A 25639-nucleotide genomic window follows, 5' to 3' on the forward strand; every position below is an offset into this window, starting at 1 on the left:
GAGTGTGAGATGTTTGCTATGAGGGTGACTGGTATCCTTTCTTTGCTGTTGTTTTTTTTGTCCTTATTTCTCTTCTTCTTTGCATATAGTGGAGTTTGCAGGTGTTTACGATCATGTATTAGCCACAATTTGTGGGTGCCTTGGTTGTTTCCTTTGTTCTTATGAGGGTGGGGGAGGGTGGAGGATCACGACTTGGCATGACCTGTTTGTTCTTTGTAGCTTGGTGTTTGTATTCTTTGGTTGTGGTCATCCAATGGAATTATTGATTCATAAAAACAGTGATGTAATTTAAAAAATGTGTGGGATGAACACACACAGCATTCCTATATAGAAAGAAGGATGGAATCAAAACAAAACTTAATGACCTCAACGCTGTTGGTGTGTCATGATGGACTGAGGTGACGCACAGCAGCTCTGGGATTTGTGAATTAAAGCCAGTGCTGGGCACTCTTCTACAGTTTGTGCCCTGAAAATGACACAAGGATCAAGGCAGGGCCGGCTTAATCTGTGGACCAGGTGAGGCGCTTAAGGGCGCCAAACACCCTTGCCCATGATGACACCAGCCCATGGGATAGGCTGCCTTGCTCACCCACCCTTACCCAACATAGGTACCATTCATTATCCAATGATCCCAGAAGCCAGCAAGGGAAGGAAGGTCTACCATGCATCTCCCTCCGGATGCAAGCTTTTTTTTTTCATTTTTAAATGCCACTATGGCAGTGATTCCTATTGACTTCCAGCGGCTTTCCCTGAAGCTTTCCATCTGCCGCATCCCACGCCTCTTTGACACAACTTCCTATTTCAGTGATGCGGCAGACGGAAGGCTTCGGGGAAAGCCGCTGGCAGCCAATAAGAATTGGGAGGGGGAGAGGAATATACAAGGTGAACCTTCTTCCCATGCCGGCTGCAGGAAGGGCAAGAACATAAGAATAGCCTTACTGGGTCAGACCAATGGTCCATCAAGCCCAGTAGAGAGAAAGCAAGATGCTACTTCGGGGAGAAGGGCAAGAGAGAGCAAGATGGTGCAAGAGAGTGAGATGCTGCACATAGGGGAAGAGGGGCAAGAGAGAGCGAGAGATGCATGTGGGGAGAGAGGGGCAGGGTATAGTTGGGGAGGTGGAAGCACAGAAACAAGTTGGTCAAGGGCGCCATAACCTCTTGAACCAGCCCTGGATCAAAGCTGTATGTTTTAGATCACATCTATATCATCTATCTGTGCAGATGTGTATATCTCACTAGAGCAGGGTGGCGGGGAAAAGAAGATATCTTAAGGTTGAAAGCAAGTATAATGTTGGATGTTAGCAGTAGTATTGATTAGTAATGCATTGATAATGAAAGTCACTATGCTGTGGCCTTAAGAATAACAACAAAAAAAAAAACACCCCACTCTTTAGACCAGGCATGAGCAACTCCAGTCCTTGAGGGCCAGAATCCAGGTGGGTTTTCAGGATTTCCCCAATGAATATGCATGAGATCTATTTGCATGCACTGCTTTGAATGCATATTCATTGGGGAAATCCTGAAAACCCGATTGGATTCCGGCCCTCGAGGACCACAGTTGCCCATGTCTGCTTTAGACTTGGCAAGTGGTATGCGCCAAGACTGGTGTGAGAGAATCCCCCCCTCCCCCCTGGTCTACCTTGACATCTTTGCTAGCACAACAGCGAAGCACCTTTTGTGGACTATGTCAGCCTCGCAGGCTTCTCTCTGCTGCATCCAGGAAACAGGAAGTGATGTCAGTGAGGGTGGAACATGGCAGAGGGAAACCTGCAGAGCCAATGCTTACAGCAGAGGTATGCCTCCGCTTCACTGTCGAAGATGCTGATATAGATCAGAGAGGGAGGGAGGAGCTGCCAGGCCACAGGAGGGGGGGGGGGAAATGTTGGATCCAGGGGTGGGAGAGAGCAGTGATATAGCTGCAATTGAACTTTTTATGATGGGCCATTCAGGGTTGTGATGGAGGAGAGTGTTAGTCGCATGTAGTCTGTTCGTTCTTTTTAAAATAATTGCATATGTTACACCTTGGTGTCTCGGCTAGGAAAAAAAATAATCTGACTCATCAGCAAAGACTGTTTTGACATCGTCTCACTTCTTGCTGTTGTGGTTGGGTAAAGTGTGAGAGCTGGTGGGGGCAGTTCGTAACTTTGTTTTTGGAAACCCATCTTTAAACCGTGTTCTGAGCTGTTCTATCTTCTTGCACAGAAGCTGTATCGTAGGGAGATAAAACCTCCATTTAAGCCTGCTGTGGCACAGCCTGATGACACGTTCTATTTTGATACAGAGTTTACGTCTCGCACGCCAAAAGGTTTGTATTATAATTCATTAATATCTTCCTTATTGCAACCAATCCTAGCTGGGCGTGGTTAGGGTTAGCAGATGTCTAGATTTCCCCGGATGGCTTTTCAAAACCCGGTACTTCGTCTGGGTTTTGAAAAGCTTCCCATCAAAATCAAGTCGGGAAAGGGCATGACAGGCGTGACATCTGGTAACCTTAGGTGTGGTGCAGTCAGTTAGCTCAGTGGGGTTTAAAAAAGATTTGGATAGTTTCCTAAAAGAGAAGTTCCGAAGCCATTGTTGAGATGGCTTAGGGAGAAATCCTCTGCTTATTCCTAGGATAAGCAGCATAAAATCTGTTTTACTACTTGGGATCTAGCTAGGTACTCGGGACCTGGGTTGGCCACTGTTGGAAATATTAGATTGGGCTGAAGGACCTTCAGTCTATCCCAGGATGGCAATTCTTATGTTCTTAATATCTGAATACGGAGTAGTGGTTAGAACTACAGGCTCAGCACCCTGAGGTTATGCGTTTAAATCCCTGGGCAAGTCACTTAATTCTCCACTGCCCCAGGTACATTAGATAGACTGTGAACCTATAAGGACAGATAGAGAAAATGCTTGTAATGATTGTAAACCATTTAATACACCTTATCCAAGCAGTGTATCAAATCCCAATCCCTATCTTATGCAACAAATGGTATTAAAGGGGCAATGTTGACAAAAAAAAAATAATGGAAAAGCTCTGTGAAGAGGAAAGCTTTTCCATTTCTTTGAATTCCAGCAAATCTGTTTTTGGAGAAAACAGCAAGAGTCAAGATAATGACCGAGATGACAAGAAAGCTCATGAAAGGACTGAAGTTTTTTGTAGAGAATGACACGGTGACAAAATTCATCACCGTTCCCGTCCCCGCGGATAACCGCAGTAAATCATCTTCATGTCATTCTTTAAGGAGAGAGGGAAGAATCAGAGTATGAATGGCCACAACCACTGACCCGCAAGCTTTGCTTTGAAGAATGCTGGTGTAGAAGGACTGAGGTTGAAACAGACACTACAGAATGACAGTCTCTGGTGTCCAGAGCAGATATTGTGATGTCGTAATGCCTCATTCCACCAGTGCCTAAGAGCCAATCACATCAGTGATGTCACAATGGCTTCATTATCCTTGGCTCACATAAGAATCAGAGAATGAATGGCCACAACCACTGACCCTCAAGCTTTGCTTTGAAGAATGCTGGTGTAGAAGGACCGAGGTTGAAATAGACACTAGAAAATGACATGGGATTATTTCCCGTGGTTATCCGCGGGGACGGGAACGGTGATGAATTTTGTCACCGTGTCATTCTCTAGTTTGTTGCACAAAGTTTTTCAGCCAGGACAGCAAACATGGTGTGAAATTTATGTACAGAACCCATTTAGTGAGGCAGTGGCACAGAGGCAGGAGATTGGGGCAGAGAGCGGAGTTTTTGCACAAGAAACTGGTCCTCAGCAGCCGCTTGTTTTTGGATCGGCCAGCCTAGTCGGGGTGCTTACATTTGTTTAGTGAATCACGTCCTTTCTACTTTGCATGCCGTTTCCCCTCATTGGCATGCATGGATTGGATCAGAGGATGATTGGCCACGAGGTTAGTGAATCGGGTTGGAGGAAAATCGGGTCGCAAAGTGGTCGGGACACGATCGGTGTCTTTAGTGAATCTAGCCCTAGGTGGGCCATGCTGATCTTTTGTGTTATAACTGTTATATATGAATTCAAAATTGACCTCCTCCAAAAATATATAATTAAAATTCCCTCTACACTGAAGTTAATCATCATTGGCGTGCACACAGGACAGCTCCAATATCTTTCCAGTCCAAAATTGGACAACTCAACCACCATCTTTCATTTATTTCTGTACCCCATAAAATAATTCCATCCACATAAAAGTAAATCATCCATATAAGAGCCTTAAAGGACCTAGTCCGCTAGGGATACAGGACCCAACACGGTCCGCGTTTCGACAAAAAGTCTTCTTCAGGGGTCCCTGGGGGTCCTATAAAGGTGAGTACGTGGGAAACAATTGTGTGGTGAACCGGAAGTGAGACACTGCTTTTTGTCGAAACGCGGACCGTGTTGGGTCCTGTATCCCTAGCGGACTAGGTCCTTTAAGGCTCTTATGTGGATGATTTACTTTTATGTGGATGGAATTATTTTATGTGGATGATTTTAGTGTACCTTTGGAACTTTGATACTTTCAAATAAAGTCCTTTTGGGAACATCGTCACTTCAGAGTTTTTTGGTTTTCTCTGGATTTTCTTCTTTGTGGATATTTTTTTTTTTTGTTTGTTTGTTTTCTGTACCCCATGCCAGTTTCATCCAGCAGAGCATATTGACATAAACACCTTATCCAAATACTTCTTGAAATAGAAATGTGAAATGTTTATTTTGTGAAAAAGGGTAGTGTATGCTTGAAAAGCTGCCCAGCGGATGTGATGGAGCAAAAGACAAAAAACAAATCCAAGAAAACGTGGGCTAAAGAGAGGATAAGTTGAGGGAAAGACAGATCAATTAGGGTCTATGGCACCGGACAGAAAGCAGTATATAACGAGCTCTGGAGTTCAGTACTAATATCGCATTTGCAGGTTGAAGAGCAATTGTTTCTAAAGATGAGGAGCGTAGGTTTCAATTTCATATTCAGATATTTCTAAACCTAACAAATTACCAGAGTGGAAAAGAAATGTATGCTACTTTCTCTGCGTTCCAGTTAAACACGTGATTACTGGATTTATCTCCATCCTCTTTCTGTTTAGATTCTCCTGGGATCCCTCCAAGCGCTGGGGCCCACCAGCTCTTCCGAGGCTTCAGTTTTGTGGCTAGTGGATTGATGGATGAGAATGGAAAGCCAAACCTCAACCAAGCACCTGTGTACTCAGTAGCACAGGTAAAGTGAATAAAAACATGGTGAGATTTCTGGCTCAGAGTCAGGAGGATTGCATCATGAGGGGGAACTGGAGGCGATTTCAGTTGTAGACAAAATCGAATCTGCAGCCAAAATTCACTGTACAGTCTGCTGCTCTCCCCAGGCCTCCTTTAGAAGGCCTGGTGGTCTCTTTGGGGGAGGGGGTAGGAACGATCGCCAGTTACTCCTGCTTATGCCAGCAATGCAGTCAAAATGGCTGCTAGGGTTTCCCTTGGCAGCCATTTTGAGATTGGAACCAGATCTTGGTGGGCCTGGTGAGGGCAGTGCTTTTTGTTCAGGTGGGAGGGAGCAGAGAAAGTTATGCTTTTTGTTGGTGGGGGGGGGGGAGGTTGGTTTCAACTGAAAATGCACTGGCATTTTCATCCGAAACATGGCTGAATTAGGATTTTGGCCTAGTTCCTGCACCAAAACCAAAATGTGTTCAGCCTCTAAGGATCGCATTACATTGTACCTTTGTTAGAGGGAAGATATGGAGAAAAGTGTGTGTGTGTGGTGGGGGGGGGGGAGGTGTTCTGTGGGCAGCACAATGATGAGAATAATAAGAGTGGATCAGCAATATATTACCCAACGGGGAAATGGTTTAAAAGCAAGATCATTTTACTCTTCCTAGCCAGGACTTCCCTTGTGCTGAGAGTGGGGCTTGTGTTATCAAAATAATTATATGTGCACAGCCAAACTTTGTGCAGTTTTCCCGTCTTCTGTGTTTTTGTAAGTAATAAACAGTCACGGAGACTGGTGGATAAATCATATCGAGTGTGCAAATTTTCACTTGGGTTTTTCAAATCCCTCTCCCTATGTGCATGCATGGAAATATAATCTTCCCATCTCTCTTCTCTCCCAGCAGTTGCGTGGTAAAAACTTGCACTTCAACGATGGCTATGTGGTAAAGGAGGCCATCGGAGTGGGCTCATACTCTGTATGTAAACGCTGCGTCCATAAGACGACCAACATGGATTATGCAGTCAAGGTTATTTTGCTTTTGGATTTATCTATTTGGATTTAGCTCATGCCTTTATCGGTAGTTGTTTAAGATGAGTTACTTACAGGTACAGTAGGCATTTCATTATCCCTGGAGGCCATACAGTCTAAGGGGTTAATATTCAGTTTTGGTAAACCAGATAGGAAAGACCAAGTTTGAGTCGAGTAACTCTACTCAGTCGAATACTAAGTCACAAGAATTTAAGCTAGGCAATTCTGGTTGATTTAGGTCAGACAACTGTAAGCCTAAACATTAAATGTTAGAGGCAGGCCTGGCATCTTCCCATACAATTTACGCACTGATGTCACAGCTAATATGTGGTGTCTGATTTGAAGAAGAGACAGCTGAGGGGGGAGATATGATAGCGGTCTAAAAAATCCTGAGTGGTGTAGAACAGGTGAAAGTGAATCTTTTTTTTTTTATTCTTTCAAAAATTACAAAGACTAGGAGATACTCAGTTACATGGAAATACCTTTAAAACAGGAGCAAATATTTTTTCACTGAACAATTAGTTAAGCTCTGGAACTCGCTGCCAGAGGATGGGGGTAACAGCAGTTAGAGTAGCGGTGTTTAAAAAAAAAGATTTGTACAAGTTTCTGAAGGAAACGTTCATAATCTGCTATTGAGATAGACATGGGGGAAGCCACTACTTGCTCTGGGATCACTGGCATGGAATCTTGCAACGCTTTGGGATTCCAGAATCTTGCAACGCTTTGGGATTCCAGAATCTTGCAACGCTTTGGGATTCCAGAATCTTGCAACGCTTTGGGATTCCAGAATCTTGCAACGCTTTGGGATTCCAGAATCTTGCAACGCTTTGGGATTCCAGAATCTTGCAACGCTTAGGGGTTTCCACAACCTTGCTACTACTATTAATTGTTTCTATAATGCTCCTAGACATACGCAACACTGTATAGAGTCGCACTGAGATTCTTCCAGGTACTTGTAACCAAGATTGGCCACTGTGGAAACAGTTTTCTGGGCTGACTCAGTATGGTTACTATGTTCATATGTTTTTACTTACTCACTTAGTGAGTGCATTAACTGATCCACATCTGCTGCTTTAAGAGTGTAATACACAGTAATGAAACATGCATACTGTGGGGTTCAGTCTGTGCCCACTCCCTGCCTCATTCTGTGTTATGCATTTAAAGTGGGAATTAGTAAATGCTAAGTATCGAGCCGCTGTGTTAACGGTTAATGCAGACTTTGCGTTAAGAGCATTTAATTACCACATTAACTTCTGATGCAAGGAATGCAAGTATAAAAGATACGTAACCAATTTGCCAAATGGGAGTCTATAACTCGACCATTAATTTCACTATCATTTTCTTACATGCGTTTTAGAAGATTAATGGAAATTTGTTTAGTAAATTAAAAAAATGATCATTGTAAACTCAACAGCTAATGTGCTGGTTTTATCTTTTGTAAATCGCATGGGACCATGAGGTATCTGCCGTTCATAAATAAAGTTTTATGTTACGTTAAGTCTAGCTGAATATCCGTTCAACAATAACCAGGTGAATTTAGCCAGGTAGCCATTATAGCTGAGGATCCAGATACTAGGCCTGTTATCCTATACTGTTTTATTTCTTCCATAGATAATTGACAAAAGCAAACGGGATCCTTCAGAGGAGATAGAAATCCTGCTAAGATATGGACAGCACCCAAACATCATTACGTTAAAAGATGTGAGTATTTGCATAGGAAGGAAGGCAGGCCACGTCTGCCTATAGAATTCATACTGTCCCCGCAGGAACTCAATTTCCCCGTCTTGTCTCCGTGAGTTTTGTCACTATCCCTGTTCCTGCCCCATTCCTGTATGCTCTGCCTTAACCGCACAAGCCTCGAACACTTATGATTTTAAAGTGTTTAAGGCTTGTGCAGATGAGGATGGAGCTTGCAGAAAAGGGGCAGGAAAATAACTCTCCGGGATGGGAAAACGAGTTCTCGTGGGGACAGGGAAAAATTTGTCCCCGTGTCATTCTCTTAATTCATACCATGGGGAGAAGGAGCATTCTTGTATATATAATGTTATCTGATTTTATTTACAGGTGTATGATGATGGAAAGTATGTCTACTTGGTGACGGAGCTGATGAGAGGAGGGGAGTTGCTGGATAAAATTCTACGACAGAAATGTTTCTCAGAGAGGGAGGCCAGTGCTGTGCTTTATACAATCTGCCGGACAGTAGATTACCTACACAGTCAAGGGGTGAGGTTTCCATGATGCATGATGGTGGATAGATCACATGACCTGTTTGCAATACCGCAAACCCCCATGTGGGGACCTTCCCCAAGAGTCATTTGCGCATGTCGTGTGCTGTTCTAATCCTATTTCACCTTTACTACCTGGATCAGAGAGCATCTTGCCCATCCTGTTTTTGGAAGAAAAAAAAAAATACTTTGACGTTATTCTGAAATTACCCCTTCAAAGAGAAGTGTTGGGATGCAAACCCAATCCTTCTGCTCTGAAATCCTGCAATAGTTTTCTTTTGTCATTCCTAAATATACTCGGCTAATGAAAATTTAAGTTCTATTCCAGCTGTGATGGTACATAAGAACATAAGATCAGCTTTACTGGGTCAGACCAATGGTCCATGAGGCCCAGTAGCCCGTTCTCATGGTGGCCAATCCAGGTCACCAGTACCTGGCCAAAATCCAAAAAGTAGCAACATTCCATGCAGAATCCCAAGGAATAGCAAAATTCTGGAATCCCAAAGAGTACCAAGATTCTAGAATCCCAAAAAGTAGCAACATTCCATACAGAATCCCAAGGAATAGCAAAATTCTGGAATCCCAAAGAGTACCAAGATTCTAGAATCCCAAAAAGTAGCAACATTCCATACAGAATCCCAAGGAATAGCAAAATTCTGGAATCCCAAAGAGTACCAAGATTCTAGAATCCCAAAAAGTAGCAACATTCCATACAGAATCCCAAGGAATAGCAAAATTCTGGAATCCCAAAGAGTACCAAAATTCTAGAATCCCAAAAAGTAGCAACATTCCATACAGAATCCCAAGGAATAGCAAAATTCTGGAATCCCAAAGAGTACCAAGATTCTAGAATCCCAAAAAGTAGCAACATTCCATACAGAATCCCAAGGAATAGCAAAATTCTGGAATCCCAAAGAGTACCAAAATTCTAGAATCTCAAAAAGTAGCAACATTCCATACAGAATCCCAAGGAATAGCAAAATTCTGGAATCTCAAAGAGTACCAAGATTCTAGAATCCCAAAAAGTAGCAACATTCCATACAGAATCCCAAGGAATAGCAAAATTCTGGAATCCCAAAGAGTACCAAGATTCTAGAATCCCAAAAAGTCGCAACATTCCATGCTACCATGGTATCTGCACTGCCATTGAGAAAAGTTAACAGCAGAAATGGTGATGCACGGTGGTTCAGACCTCTTAGGACCCTTTTCCATTTGTGAATATTAGACAAAGTGGAAAGCAGCCTTCAGATGTGGGACTGTGAAACCCTTACACACACAACATTTGTGAAGACTCTGCATTACTGTTGTTGCTTTTGCAGTAGTACAAAGCAAACAGTTGTGGTCTGCTTTGCAGGTGGTTCATAGGGACCTGAAGCCTAGCAATATTCTGTATGTGGATGAGTCTGGTAATCCCGAATCTATTCGGATCTGTGATTTTGGATTTGGGAAACAGTTAAGAGCAGAAAATGGCCTTTTGATGACTCCGTGCTACACAGCTAACTTTGTGGCTCCAGAGGTAAGGAGAATGCCTATGACTGCTTCCTGCTCTTATCCCTGTTCTCGGGCAACCTGAAATCTCTTCTCTCCCACAGGTTTTAAAACGTCAGGGTTATGACGAAGGCTGTGATATCTGGAGTTTAGGAATCCTTTTGTATACCATGCTGGCAGGGTGAGTAGTGATGCTCTCTACACATTAGATTGGAAAGAGTCAGTATTTTGGGTGAATCTTACGTCCATCTTGCTCTTTGCCCCTAACTGAATTTAAAAGTTGGGGTAGGTAGTTTGGGGGTGTTTGTGTTTCATATATACTACTTGGGGTTTGTTTGTTTTTTTTAATTCAGCTACACACCATTTGCCAATGGACCCGATGATACCCCAGAAGAAATTCTGAACCGAATAGGAGGCGGGAAGTTCACACTCAAAGGGGGGAATTGGAACACCATTTCTGAGTCGGCTAAGGTAGGCCGGCTGCTTCTTTTGCACCAAGGTACAAGGCCAAACGAAGCCCAAATATGTGAAAAGAGTTAATAAGGGCTGCTTCTGAAAAGACATTTGGACATTTTTCTTCTGTAGGTGGCCAAAGGAGTGTAAAGGCTAGGGGTGGGGGGGTGTTTCAGCCACTCAGGACAGACTTTTTTTCTTTTTTTTTGTTCCTGACAATTGTACAGCATCTGGCTGCTTTATATATGTTTTGAGCTATGGACATGCTGAACTTCTACAAAATGGTAATATCCAGTGGGCAGGGGCCCGCCCACTTTGGGCTGAGACTCACCTAATAGCAGCACACGTTGGCTGTGGCTGGCAGGGGTCCTCAAGCCCCACCAGCTAAAGACCATCACCTCCAGTGGCCAGAATTCATTCCAAACTCGGTAGTCAAAGGTGGTGTCTCTGGGCCGATTCAGATATTGCGTAGGTGCAAACGCTGAGCACCTAAGGGGTATGCTAATAGATCTCATGCATACTCATTGGGGAAATCCTGAAAACCCGGCTGGATTGCAGCCCTCGAGGACCGACTTTGACACCTGTGGGCTAAGGAGAAGACGTAGCCATCATGCTCATAAGGATGGTTGTCTAGTTAGAGAACACAGAGACCCTTTCACGTTTCATTTAAAATTTGATATAACGCTTATATAAAACATTTCTAAGCGATTATCATTTAAATGTATATTTTTAACTGTAAAACACACACCTTGACATACTTGAAGGTGAGGAAAAAAGGTAGAACTACAATTTATCAAGCAAAGCACATAGATGGGGAAAAACATAAAGGGGGGGATTAAGAACTGCCTAAAGAAGTGAGTTATAACTAAAGTGACCATTTATTTTTTTCATCAAAATGGGACATCTATTAATATTCAGCCCCACCCCATCCAGCCCTAGCCCCGCCCCCAATTTCATCCATTCATTTTTCATGTACACACAATATCTTATTAATTCATAATGGTAAACATAAAATTAAAAAAAAACACAAAGCATGCTGTACACAGAGAAAATGTTAATTATCATTTACGAGTTTCGTTTTTTTTTTTTCAAAGATGTCAAGGCAGATTACTTTAAAATATGCAATGTCACCTCAGTAACTATAGAAAAATAGACAAATATAGTACAAAATAGAGAGAGCAGATATAAATTCTCAAAATGGATACATTTTGATCACTAAATTTAAAATAAAATAATTTTTCCTACCTTTGTTGTCTGGTGATTTCATGAGTCTCTGGTTGCACTTCCTTCTGACTGTGCATCCAATCTTTCTTTCTTTCGCATCCAATATTTCTTTCACAATCCAGCCCCATCCTCTTTGGGTCCAGGTCTCTCTCTCTTTTCCCTTTGTTTCCCTCCCCAGATCCAATGTCAGTTCTCATTTGTACCTTTGTTCCAGGTCTCCCTCTCTCTCCCTCCTCTGTTATGATCTTAAATCTCCCTGTTCTTCCCCAGGGTCTCTCCCCCTCTGTCTGAACCTCCCATTGTCCTGCATCTGCCTCCTGTCTTTCCCCTTTGATTCAAGCCTTTCTCTCTCTAGTCTTTCTAATCTGCTTACACCCCCCCCCTTTCTCGTCTCCCTTTCTCCTTCCCTCCCTGCAGATTTTAGCATATCTCTCTCCTCCTTTTCTCCCTTCAGATCTGGTATCTATCTCCTTCCTCGTTTCCTCCTCCCAGGTCTGGTATCTGTTTCCTCCCCTTCCCCCCTGCTCAGGCATCTCTCTCTGCTCCCTTCCTCCTGTTCTTCCTTCTCAATTTATTTTCTGCCTCTATCTCAATTCTTTTTTATTATTCAGTCCTCAATTTCCCTCTTTCATTGTGTCTACCTATAGCTTGCCACCTCTTTCCCTCACCCCTTCCAGTATCTAACTCTATCCTCTTTCCTCAATCCAGCATGTGCCATTTTTTTCTTTCTTCTCTCCACTTCCTTCCAGCATCTACTCCCCTCTCTCACCCCCTTCCATTCAATGTCTGCCCCCCTCTCCACACTTCTATTCAGCATCTGTGCACCCTTTCCCCCACAGTTCCATTCAGCACCGGTCCCCCTCTCTCTACCCCTTGCGTCTACTGTTCACCCTCTCTCACCCCTCCCATCCACTGCCCTCTCTGCCCTTTCCATCCAGTGTCCACCCTCTCTCTTAGTTTCCACTCTCTATCTCTCTTCCATATGGCAATTTCCCTCTTTCTATGTCCCTTCAATAAGCTGTCTGTCCTGTGCCCTTTGTACATGATTCATTTCAGCTTCACCCCTCTTCATTTTTCTGTCTCCATCCCTTCCCCTGTGCTCTGGCATCTGTCTCTTCTCCTTTCTTTCCTTCCTTCCTTCCCACTCACCCCATGGCCTGGCATCACACGCATTTCCTTCTCTTCTACCTCTCCCTCCCCCTCCATGCTCTGGCATTCCTCTCCTTCCTTTCCCTCTGGTCTGGCATCTGTCTCCTTAGTTTCCCTTCCCTTATACCCTGGCACCTCTCTGCTCTCCTTCCTTTCTCTCCCTCCCTCCTTCTTTGCCCCTGATCTGGCATCTGTCTTCTTCCCCCTCCATGTGCAAGTGATGGGTAAATGCAGATGCTCAGTTAGAGAGTTGGCCTTAGAGTGCTGGTAAAAAAATTGAAAAATAGGTCCTTTGAATATTGGCTACACTTGTAAGAGAGCCCATAAAATCCTGGCTTTGTAGAATGGTCAGTCACACTGGATGCTAATCATTTTGAATTTTCTTCTTCTCCTTCCTTAAGGTACATAAATAATCCTTACAGGAAGGAGAAAAAGAAAATCCAAAATGATTAGCATCCAGTGTGACTGATTAGAAGTCGACTGCTTGAGTTTTGTACCTGTCAGTTGCTGTGGCCCTCGGGGTGTGGTGGGCAGTCTGCCAACTTCACGAGCTCTCTCTCCGGTCTGGGCCCATCTCCGTTGCCCAGTAACCCCAGCGGAGAGGCACTGAGGCAGGCAGTGGGTGGGAGATGGGAAAGCGTCCTGTTGTCTCCACAGTAACGGCCCGTAAGTGAATTGAATTCAGGCCGCGGGGCTCTAACACAGCACGCACTGGCTTCCCTTCTCCTCCGAAACAGGAATGATGTAATTTCCTGTTTCGGATGGGAAGGGAAGCCAGTGCGTGCCGTGTTAGAGTCCCGCGGCCTGAGTTTAGTTTGCTTGCAGGCAAGAGGGTAGTGAGGGAGTAGAAGGAAGGGAAGAAGACCTCACTAGACAGTCGGGGAGGGGGGAGGCCAGGCTCTGCCCTGCCCTTTTTGCTCCCCCCCCTAACGCTGGTCCAGGGAGACAGCCCATTCTCCTGCGATCCCCTGTCCCGTTGGCCCCACACACAGCTTCGGGACGCCGTCTCTGAAAACAGGACATTTCGGCGTACTGAAGCTATGCATGGGGACAATGGGATAGGGGAGCTGAAAAAGGGACAGTCCCGTTTTGAACGGGACATATGGTCACCTTAGTTATAAGTAAATGTAATCGAGCAATGAATGTGAAAAGAAGAGTAGGTCTTACAGAATAAACTCATTATTTTTCAGAAGCATCTAGATAGAGAAAACTTTTGAGTGAACCTTTGAATCTCTATAATATACGTTCAATAGATTTATTTCCTAGTCAAAATACTCCCTCCTTCAAAAACTATTACTCTTCATGCTGATTCTACGCTCCCTCTCCAATTGTATTCTGTACTCTCTGTCTGTTCAGTGTCTTCCTCTCCATTTGTATTCTGTAATTCGCTGGCCATCCAGCCCCTTCACTGTAACGTGTTAATACTATATTGTAATTCGCTGATTGTACTGCTCTCTTTATTGTGAACCGCCTAGAAGTCGTAAGATTATGGCGGTATAGAAAAATAAAGTTATTATTATTATTAGTTTCCTCAGATGGATTGGTAAATAGTTCCATAGTTTGGGAGCAGTAATCAAGAAGATTTCGGTCCACCTCGTGTTTATGATCTTTAGTGATGGAATAGATAAGAGCTGTTGGCTCGTAGATTGGAGTGACCTTGGGATTATAGTGTAGGCCAGGGGTGAGGAAACTCCAGTCCTTGAGGGCCGGAATCTAGTCGGATTTTCAAGATTTCCCCCAATGAATATGCATGAGAGATCTATTTGCATGCACTGCATTCAATGCATATTCATTGGGGAAATCCTGAAAACCCGACTGGATTCCGGCTCTCGAGGACCGGAGTTGCCCACCCCTGGTGTGTAGGCTGTGTGTCCATTTATTTCTCACAGAAGTATTGCACAGCTGTAGCGTGATAATATATGATATATGGTGATTGCAGTGTCCAAATAATCTGCTTTAGGATCTGGTCTGCAGGATGCTTCATATTGATCCTCATCGGCGCCTGACAGCTAGTCAAGTCCTCAAGCACCAGTGGGTCACCCAGCGGGACCAGCTGCCTCGGAGCCAGCTGAGCCACCAGGATGCAAACCTCATAAAAGTAAGGACGACATAGAGATGTTAGTTCCCCTCTCAGCAGCTGAAGCATATTTATCTAAAATAGTTCTATTTTTGCCCATCCAGAATTCTGCAACACTAGCTTGGAGCAGTCCTCTGGAAATCATTTCTGACTTTTTCTATGCTGTGCGTTATATTTTCTTACTGTTACAACAATTGGTCCATCAGTCTGCCCAGTCTGGATTTCCTTCTCTGCTTTATTTATTTTAAAATGTATATACTGCTTCCCCAGCATTTCCAGATCACACACCTGTATTTTGCTGAACCTCTGAAACCTGTTTCTGCCGTAGCTCTCGGTCCCGTTTTCCAACATCTACCACCTCTGCCAGCAGGATATTTTACACACTGTAATAAATGCTCTCCAAAAAGAGAGTCTTTATGGAAGAAATCAAAAGAGGACAAACGCAACATCCGCGCCACATCAAGTAGATACAAAAATAGTCCTCACACCGTAACACACTCCAACTGTTTTAAAGGACTTTACAACTTAAACAACACCCCCCCCCCCTCCAAAAAATCCCAACAAACACCCCACCCCAGTGAGAGAACAATCTTTCTGCTTCTAAGGGCTGGACCCGAGCCATTCACCCAGAAAACTACATGGAGTGAGCTTCAGAAGTAAATAAGATAAGCTCTGCTCCCCCACAAAATTTAAGCTATGAACAGAGCCCCATATTTTCTCCCATTTAGCAAGGCTATTACGTCTAGTAGCAATCAATTTTTCCAGTTTTAAACCCAATATAGCCTCTTTTTCCGTATAAGAACAGGGACATCCGGGCTTTTCCAGGTTGTAGCCAATGTAAGCTTTGCCATGTTTAACAGAGGTTTCACCAGAAGAGTCTGGTGTCTACGCAGTCCAGGAGTAGCCCTATTCAGAAGGAGATCCCAGGGTCCCATGGAAAGGTTAAGCCACTAAACCACTAAATCTGGAAACGAACACGTGACCAGAAGGCCTTGGCTTCCAGACAGTCCACCATATATGACGTTCTCTTGTATAAACCTGTAACCTCTTCTGAGCTTTGTGGGGACAACGGGCTGGAAAATATTTCTACAAGACAAAAAAAACACAAAAAACCTCAATCCATCCCCTGAGCTTTCTTCCGTGACTTGCCACCAAGTTTTATAACAATCCACACAGCTAAAAAAATTTGGGAAAGCTGATCTTCAAAAGCACTTTGATTTCTCATGTTCACCTGGTATTTTTTTTTAAACATGGACATTGCATGCATGTCACCTCAACCTTCTTGGAAGCCTTGTATAACTGTATCACTGGTTGTTAGGGTTCTGACTGCTGCCTGATACAGTTGCATCAGCCTGGTATGTTATTCTGTAACACATCAACTGAATAAGGAAACTGTGGAAATGTCCAATTGATCAATATATAATGCAAAATACTGAGGACACTTATCTTTCCTTCATGCACTTTATACTTTATATAAGAAGCCTGTTTGAAATTAATAACAGCGGGATCTGGATAGTCCCTGCTGCTGTCCCTAAACACACCCCTTTTTCTCCATTACCCACCCCTAAATAAAAACCGACACGCTTTATTATGGTATATAGCCGCAGCTCTTTATTTAAACCACAATAACCTATAAATTAACTTTGCATAAATTAACATCATTAACATAATGAACATTAATTGAAAATCAACATCAGCAAGCTCCTCCTGAGCTACCCCGTGTAAACATTCCATTTGCCCCTGACCCCGCCACCAACAGCAAGCGTCTGAGGGGTGGCATGACCTCATGCCCCTTTAACCTGGGTCATCTGACTCCAAGGCACGGCTCCCAGCCGGCCCACCACTCATCGCCGGATGAGCCCCAGCACGCAGTAGCTCGGGAGACCCGCCTTCCCAAGTCACTAGGGCCACCAACCAAGGGCGGGTGGGTGGGACAAAAAAACGCCCTGGAGGACCTGCTACAAACTGAGTCCTCCAAGGTCCCGGTTTATCTGCTCCCCGAACCGCCCCGCTTTCCCTAATCTACCCAATCATAAACTTGCCTTTTGGCGCGAATCCCTCCCCTAATCCTATTCTAATTATGACTTCCTAACGGTCCTCCCCAGCTTGCCTTGCGGGCACACAAGGGCCTCCCAGCCCCGTGTTACTATCCGCCCATTGAGACAAGCTCTTGGGCTACTCTTTCACACAAAATAATTTTTTGCATATGTCGCTTGCTAAGACCAATGATGAGAACACCACCCCAGTAAAGGCACGAATAGAGTTAAAAAGTATTGCCTTGGGTGTTTGAGGTCTAGCAAAAAATTCACTTGGCACAGGTTGTAGCCTCACTATTTTGCATGTTATTTTGTAAGCCAGCTAGAATTGTTTAGATCAGTGTATCACAAACTGTGTGCCACGGCGAGACGCCGACGAGGAGGAGAGGCGCCGGCTGACTACTACAGAATACACCTCTCACGGTGAGAGACACATCGTGTAGGCCAGGGGTCCCCAAAGTCCCTCCCTGAGGGCCGAATCCAGTCGGGTTTTCAGGATTTCCCCAATGAATATGCATTGAAAGCAGTGCATGCACATAGATCTCATGCATATTCATTGGGGAAATCCTGAAAACCCGACTGGATTCGGCCCTCAAGGAGAGACTTTGGGGACCCCTGGTGTAGGCAGTCAGCTGGCACTGGCCCCTCCTCCTCTCTGCACATCTCCCCCCCCCCCCCCGTCTGGAGGGCCTCGGCACATGTGCGAATGTCAACGTCATGACATCATCACGTTGATGTCTGCGCATGCCCTGAGGCCTTCCAGCCGCAGCCCTGAGTTTAGTGTGCCACGGCTTGAAAAAGTTTGACATACTGGCTTAGAGTGGGTTATAAATGGTTAAAATGAATATGGTGGGAATGTGAGGTAGCCAATACCACTGCCCTTCTTTCATGTCTTCTGCCTCCTGCCTTTTGCCCTTCATGATCCATTCATATTAATTATTGGGCTTTATTAAATGCCTTCATGAAGAGATTCACTCAAGGCAAATGTGCAGCCTGAGAATAGTAAAATGGCTAAATTTGGAGATGGCAGAACTCAATCCCAGTAACGAGACTAACCTAAAATAGTATGAGAAATCTAAATAATCTACAGCACTATAAAACAATCATAACAGAAATGTCAAGTTTCAAGTTTATTATAATTTGATATTTTGCAAATCAAATATTGTCTAAGTGGTATACAATAATAATCTAAAAGGAAAAAAAATATATAAAATATAAAAAAGACATTACAAAACCATTAGGGAAAAATGATGCCATAAAAGGCAGCATGGAAGAACATTGATATAGCAGAGATATGACACAATGCCAGCACAATACAAATGGAATGTCTTACTTGGCAACATATTAGAATTTCAGGTATCATAGATACAATGTTACTTTACCGCTCTGCTCAGTCTATTCTAGGTACAGTGTGTTTACATTCTGCCACTTTTGGTTACCACAGTCTATTTCATGTATACTTTGTTCCTTCATGTTACTCAGAGAAGGAGAGGGAAAATCTTTGGAGAGTAGGGGAAAAAGGGAGAAGTGTTTAGAAGGGAAAAAAAGGAGCAGGTATGAAGGTGGATAGGGAAAAGGAATGGAGGGAGAGAGACAAAGGTGGGACTAGAATCCAAAGTGAACAGAAAGGAAAGATCCTCTAGAAATGGAGGGGAGGGGATGTGAAAGGGCTAGGAAAGGGGATAAGACAGGGTGGAAATGAGACTGGAAAAGAGTTGAACGTGGGAGAAATGGGAAGCTTAGTATATGAGAGAGAGAAGAAGGGGCCTTGCATGTTAGGAGAGCCTGAGTGAAAGGGAAGGATTTGGGGCTGGTGCAGTAATGACCCAAGAAAACTGAGGGTTTGGTAGGGTTTGACTAAAGAGGATCAAAATAAGGGGACTAGGGATATAAGGAGAACAGGAATCTGGAAAGGGGGGGAAGAGAGAGAGAGAGAAGATAGTGAGAGGGTTAAAGAGGGGTGAGACTGAGGATTGGAGACTAAGAGAAGGAAAGAAAATGGGATAAAACATTCTATGGATGTGTTACCATTTAGCACACACTAATATTTGAATGTGGAGATGAGAACATAGAGGCACATAAGGAAAACAGAAAAGAAAATGGGACAAGCTGAATTAAAAAAAGTAAAATATCCAGAAAACAAAATTATAAAATCCGCTCTTGGAGATGTGTATATTCTATAGTACAGGAAGAAATGTAGTTCTAGTTGTCCTTCTCTAGAATTACATTGTATTTTTAAGAGTTTCCATTTCAGTTTTTGTGTATTTTAATTTCCAATTTCTACTCCCTTTATTCTCCATTAGCTGAAGTTCTGTCCATGTCTGGGGAGGGCTTCAATGGCTGGGAGGGTGTAGATGGGCTGGAATAGATTTTGACGGAGATTTCGGGAGTTGTAACCCAAGCACAGTACCGGGTAGAGCTTTGGATTCTTGCCCAGAAATAGCTAAGAAGAAAAAATTAAAATTGAATCATGTTGGGCAGACTGGATGGACAATTCGGGTCTTTATTTGTCGCCATCTACTATGTTACATGTCGTGTGTGTGGTCCAGGCTTGAGAGATTCTGCTAGTGCGTAGTTTCTGTGTAGCAGTTGGGCTTAGTTCCATTTTCCCTATAGTAGGTGAACTGGTGTTCTTGGGGCCCAGGGAAATAATTGCAGTGCTTTCTTTCAAAGGTAGGGGTTTTGTAGTTTTCAGCCTTATGGCCAATATGCTATAAGTTTACTATACAGGAAGCCTGAAGTCATAATGCCGTTGTACAGAGCCATGGTGAGACCTCATCTGGAATACTGTGTGCAATTCTGGAGGCCACACTACCATAAAGATGTGCTCAGAATTGAGTCGGTTCAGCGGATGGCCACCAGGATGGTCTCGGGGCTAAAGGGTCTCTCGTACAAAGAAAGACTGAACAAATTGCAGCTCTACACTCTCGAAGAACGTAGGGAGAGGGGAGACATGATTGAGACATTTAAGTACATTACGGGACGTGTCGAGGTGGAAGATATCTTTCTTCTCAAAGGACCCTCGACAACAAGAGGACATCCACTCAAACTCAGGGGAGGGAAGTTTCGTGGAGACACCAGGAAGTACTTCTTCACGGAGAGAGTGATTGAGCATTGGAACAAGCTTCCAGTGCAGGTGATCAAAGCCAGCAGCATCCCAGACTTCAAGAATAAATGGGATACCTATGTGGGATCCCTACGAGGGTCAAGCAAAGGAATAGGGTCACTAGGGTATAGACCTGAAAGAGCAGGTCAATAGAATGGCAGTATAATTATAATCAAGGGGGTCAATAGACTTAAAAGGGTGGGTCAATAATGTGGGCAGACTTGATGGGCTATAGCCCTTATCTGCCGTCATCTTTCTATGTTTCTATGATCTAAGTGTCTGCCTGCAGGATTCTGTGTTTATTTCCCTGTTGTCTGATAGTGGAAGGAGAGGGTCTTACTCCATATTCCCCAACAATGAAGCTATGTTATAGGAGTGGAGGGGCAGGTTTTACATTGAGGCTCTGTCCAATCTGGTGTAGTCTCCAGACCTTTTCCCTATAAAAGAATTGGTAGAATGACGCTGCCAGTTACAAGGATGGTTTTACTAGATGGCTGATAGCTGGTTGGGGATTTATTTTATAACTCTTACCTAATCTTATCCTTGCAGTGATAGCCTTTGAATAGAATAGAGTTAGAAAAGAGGGGGAAAAATCTTTGGGGGGTTGCAAATTAACTTCATGGTGCCTTTGTCCAATGGGGCTGGGTAGGAGTGTTCCATCCACACTTGCTCACTCAACTGGAAAGTTTCAAGTGTATTATTGATTTGATATATACTGTCAATCATAAAGTCTAAGCGGTTTACAAAATATAATTTAAAATATATGATAAAAGGGATTTTAAAAGAGAGACAAGTACAAACAACAAAAACCAGTAACATGATACAAAATGGTTGAAGGGAATAAGTTACCCCGCTATCATCATGGTATAAGTGGTCACGCCTAAATAGTGGTATATAAATACAGACTTTAACTGGTATTCTATAATAGATTTAGCACGCAGACTTGCAATTAAAGAATGCTAGATATTTGGCAGCTAAATTTTAGTGCCCTTTTATAGAACTGATTCTGTGTCTCTTCTGTTTGTTCGAAAATTTATACCGTCTCACATAGGAATATAGTTTAAATGTGTTTTGCTTTCCAAAATTATAGAATGTAAACTATTAGGACATCGTTTCTACTTTCCGTTGTAGGATTCTTGCTTAAGGGATGTGTTCACTTGAAGATGATAATTTCCCCCCCCCCCCTTTTTTTTTTTCCCTAGGGAGCTATGGCAGCCACGTATTCAGCATTAAACAGTTCAAAGCCTGTCCCAGAGCTGAAGCCGATTGAATCTTCCATTCTGGCTCAGAGACGGGTAAAGAAGCTTCCCTCCACCACCCTGTAGGGGAACTCCAGGCTCTTCACCGCAGTTGGCAGGGATGGAGTGAAGGGTTCGAATGCTACCGACACCCCTCCTGACTCTTCCTACAGCACTGTGCAAAAAGATGGGGGTACTTTAAAAACATGTCATGTGAGGAGCAAAAAGACACAGGAGGGGGCCGTGAATTAACCCAGACCAATGCCTTTAGAAGATCAGAGGCAGGCCAGGTGTTTTCCAGGTTCGGGAAGGGGAAAATAATCTCCTGTACACTCTCCAGGAATTCTTGTTTACTTTTTGGCCCCCTTTTTTTGTAAATGAGCTGTGTTCGGTTTGTTAAAAATATCTGCTGATAGCAATGGGAACCGGACTGGCTGATGTCCCAAAGCAGTAAGTTGGAAACTTAAATCCAGGGCTGTCACCAGCATTTTGAATGGCAGTGGGGCATATGGGATACCTTTGTTTTGGGGTTTTTTTTCTGAAACCAAAACTAGAAACCAGGAGATGTCTGGGGGTTTTTTTTAGCAGGGAAGGGGGAGCTGTCTCCCTTGGATCCTGGCAGCATCATGTCTCTTGAGGAGCCCAGACTGCCTAGTACTGGCTTAGAAGGCATATGCTGGAGCCTGGTTAAAACTGCTCTCTAGTATGTGATGCAGAAGATCCATGCAAGATGATTGCTACATACTGTGTTGCATAAACCACTCCCTCCTGCTAGGCAGGGCCTTCGGTTACAAAGCCGTGCAAGTTAAGTGTGTTCCATGTGTAACTCGGTCTTTACTGTTTTTGTCTATTTTCCAAAAACTGTCCTCAAACTGTACCAGTGATGGTGGTTTTTATTTGTCTCGTGCACAGGAAAGAGGAATGATAAACTGCCTGTTGGAAATGTGTGACTAGGATGCAGATACTTGGGTGGGTGGGGGGGGGGGGGGGCGATGAAAGGTTCTTTGCTGTTTAAAAGTAAATTCTGTTAAATTAATGGAACACAAGTGGGCACAAAATAACTACTGTAACTGGTACCCCAGTTGCTCTTGGTACACTCCTGACCTGGAGTTGTAAAGGTCGCTCCTTTGTTCACTCGGTGGTAGATCATTTGATTCCACTCAGCACAGCAGCTGGGTGGCCTGCGCCAGTCACAGTTAGGAAATGTAAGAGTTTTGGTGCTCAGCAACGAGCGTGGCTCAAAGGAAGCTGCTGTAACAGAGCAGTGGGTGAACAGCAGATTGGCAGATTTTGTGCTGCCGCCTGGTCTTTGCATTTGACTTATTTTGGTGACTCCTTAAAGAGGAGATACAGCTGGGTTTCTATGGCATCTGATAATGGAATCCTCCAGCGCAGTAAGGCACAGACCAAAGCTAGGCGGAAGCCACTTAGGAACCCAGACACAGTCTCGGGACTCTGCACAAAATATAAAACTCCAAATACTGAGATTTTCTCGGCTTAGTCAGATATTGTGTTGTGGCTATAATGGTACTTCATTTCATGAGCCATTTGCAAGCCCCAATACCACACAGCCCCAGTGGTGGTGTAAGGGGGTGGGGAGCAGTTTGCCCCGGGCACCATGTTGGTGGGGGCGCTGGCACCCCTGTGCCTCTTCCCAATCCTCGCCTCGTGTGTGCCCCCCTTCTCTTCCCCCCCGTACCTCTGGTTATTCACCACCAGGAGCAACAGCTTCGACATGTTCCTCGCGACTGCGTCGCAGCTCTCTTGCTGATGTCACTTCCGGGTGCCGCACATAGGAATTGACGTCGGGGGTGGGGGAAGAGCTACTGGGGTCACGAGCACGGGGAAAGAGGTGGATCAGGGAAGAAACGAAGGTGGGGGTGGGGGAGGGGCGCCTCTCGCCCTCGCTTCACCACTTCACACTCCTTTTTGAGCCTCGATGGGGGTATGCAGTGCTTATTTCTGTAGCCCCAAGCTTTCTGTTTGAGTTTCGCCTGCCAGCCAGTGCACAAGTGATGTTGCTTTCAGGATAGGTGTTCTCTCCCCTGTCTCTACTTACAGGGGCAAAACTGTCTTGATGGAACACCTCATTGTGTCCTGAGTCATGCTATTCATATCCTTGCATCTGTAGCCCAGCTGCAGTCATCGAAGATTATCCAAACAAACGGCGTTAAATTCTTTCTTTTTTTTTTAAGTAGCTGCAAGCAAGTTCAAAACTAAAAAAAAAAAAAATACTTTGTAAGAAAATGTACAATAAGTAATGGAATGAATGAGATGCACTGATCAGAGCCACTTTTCATCTTTTTACATTCAGTAATGTTGCAAATGAATAATTCCTAGCTTGGCAAAGACCTTGGATTTTATCGATTAGCAGCTTAGAACAGACTCCTCCTCCTTTTTTTTATTTTTTAAAAATATATTAAGAAAGTGTGAAACATTCAGCAGAATCAACAGGTGTACAAGAAGGGGAAACTGCTGGGCTTTTTACAGTCTGTTCCCCATTCAGAAGAACAGCCAACCATAAGTATTGCAAACCATTTTCTAGAAGACCCTCTTTATAAAGTCCGACTGTAATTCATTCTTCACTCCTGCAGGTCACGCTGTGGGCGTTTGGATCATGGAAACTTTATCTTGCTTGGAACCCTTTAAAGCTCATAAATATAATAATGGTTTTCGATCAAACACCTCACAATGCTTCAGAGTGTGGTTTCATGTGCATTTATCATCCCGTTTCAGTAGTAATTTTGTTCAAACTCAGGATATTCAGGAAAAAGAAAAAATTGTGACTTTTTTTTTTGCTTGTTTGAGGATGTTAACTCTGACACCTCAAATAATGGGTCAAAATACCTGAAACAAAGAGATATTTGTGATAGGGGAACGGTGTTGCTGAAAAGCTGATACGCCAGTGAAACTAGGAGGGCTTTTTTCCAGGTACTCTTTATACACTGTGTTCTGGGTGTACCATTGGAATTAGAGGTGCACCAAGTTTAAAACAGCAGTACTAGGCAAATATTCACACAAGCTCCTTAAGATCCTTCATTTTCATTCTGAGCTTTACCTCATTTATGATATGCTGTTTGTGAAAGCTTTAGCTCCCCTAGCCACAGTCGCTGTTCCAAGTCGAAATATATGGAGGTGCTGCAGTGTAAATGGTTATGCAGGTATCGCTAACAGATGCAAGACGGTTAAAGGACATGTTTTTTAAAAAACAGGGCTGTGACCATAAGGTGCATGCTATGTCCTAGGGCTAGGTTAGTCACCAGGCTCCAAGTCCTGAAGGCATGCAGCCATAGAGACGTCAGAACTATACGTCCAGGGCTGGATTAAAGAGTAAATCAAGTAGGCATGTGACGGGCTTGAGGAGGGGCCAAGTGCACTGCCTGCTCCAATGATGTTAGTTTACCTGATTCTGGGCTCGGTTCCAGATTACCAAGTACTGCCTTCTCCTGCCACCTTCATTATTCAGTGTAGCCAAACTCGCAGTCTTCAAAAGGTCACAGGCAAGCAGTTCCTACACCCTGCCCCGTGGCCTTTTGAAGACTGTGAGTTCAGCGGCACTAAATAATGAAAGGAAGGAGGAGGTGCTACTTCGACATCTGGAGCTGGGCCGGAGGTACTCTCATGGGAGGGCAAAACTATGGAAGGGAGACCAGGTACCTAGGGCCCACCAAAGAATTAATCCTGCCTTTGCCTGCAGTCAGACAAAGCCTTGATTGGCTCAGACACCCTGAAAATCTGCAGCCCGTGGGTGACCTTACCAAGGAATTAAATGAAAGCACAATAAAGTTAAAAAAAAACAAAACAAAACCCAAAACAAGCAAGACCATAATCTGGAGAATCTTATCTAGTACTGCTGCTTTAAATTAATTTCCAAAGCTACAAAATTTAAGTCCATAAGATTTTTTAAATTTAATATTTGTTAAACTGAAATAAAAGTTTGAATATAAACTAGAATTGTGCTTTTGTGTGTATGTGTTGATTTTTTTTTTTTCTTCTGATGTATCTTCGCACCACTGTAGGCGAGACCTCGGTGGCATGAGTCAACTGTGTTCCTTTCCTAAAGAGCCATAGACTTTATTGTCACTAAACTCTAATTGAAATGCAGGCAACAAAGGAGTTTATGGCCTCTAGACTCCAAAAATGTTTAACTTCAATAAATCTCACTATCTAAAATTGCACCTTAAATAAGCAAATTCAAAATACAGTTGGTTGTGTCACGTAGAGAATGACACGAGGACATTTGTCCCCGTAGGAACTCAATTTACCCATCCCCATGAGTTTTGTCCCTGTCCCTGCTACATTCCTGTAAGCTCTACCTTAACAAAAGTGGAAGTAAGGAAGAAGTAGGGAATTATAGGCTGGTAAGTCTGACTTCTGTGGTAAGCAAATTAATGGAAACACTTTTAAAACAGAGAATAGTCTTTTCTGGAATCCTCTGGATTA

At 43.7% G+C, this 25639-nt stretch overlaps 1 protein-coding gene across 6 annotated transcripts in view; it reads left to right on the top strand.

Annotated features, from left to right (window-relative positions):
- RPS6KA1 (ribosomal protein S6 kinase A1) overlaps positions 1 to 25150 on the top strand; it is a 149190-nt gene extending 124040 nt beyond the window's left edge. For 5 of the 6 annotated variants that reach the window (XM_033955228.1, XM_033955231.1, XM_033955230.1 and 2 more), the window contains 10 exons: positions 2203 to 2305; positions 5062 to 5192; positions 6073 to 6198; positions 7812 to 7901; positions 8265 to 8423; positions 9780 to 9941; positions 10018 to 10094; positions 10267 to 10384; positions 14700 to 14837; positions 21161 to 25150. In XM_033955228.1, coding sequence (XP_033811119.1) covers positions 2203 to 2305; positions 5062 to 5192; positions 6073 to 6198; positions 7812 to 7901; positions 8265 to 8423; positions 9780 to 9941; positions 10018 to 10094; positions 10267 to 10384; positions 14700 to 14837; positions 21161 to 21283 — 1227 coding nt within the window. In that variant the 3' untranslated portion in view covers positions 21284 to 25150. The remainder of the gene's footprint in view (positions 1 to 2202; positions 2306 to 5061; positions 5193 to 6072; positions 6199 to 7811; positions 7902 to 8264; positions 8424 to 9779; positions 9942 to 10017; positions 10095 to 10266; positions 10385 to 14699; positions 14838 to 21160) is intronic. The other variant, XM_033955229.1, reaches the window with a different exon arrangement.
- Positions 25151 to 25639: the final 489 nt, after the last annotated feature.

Source organism: Geotrypetes seraphini, chromosome 8, assembly GCF_902459505.1.
Source record: "Geotrypetes seraphini chromosome 8, aGeoSer1.1, whole genome shotgun sequence".
NCBI lineage: Eukaryota > Metazoa > Chordata > Amphibia > Gymnophiona > Dermophiidae > Geotrypetes > Geotrypetes seraphini.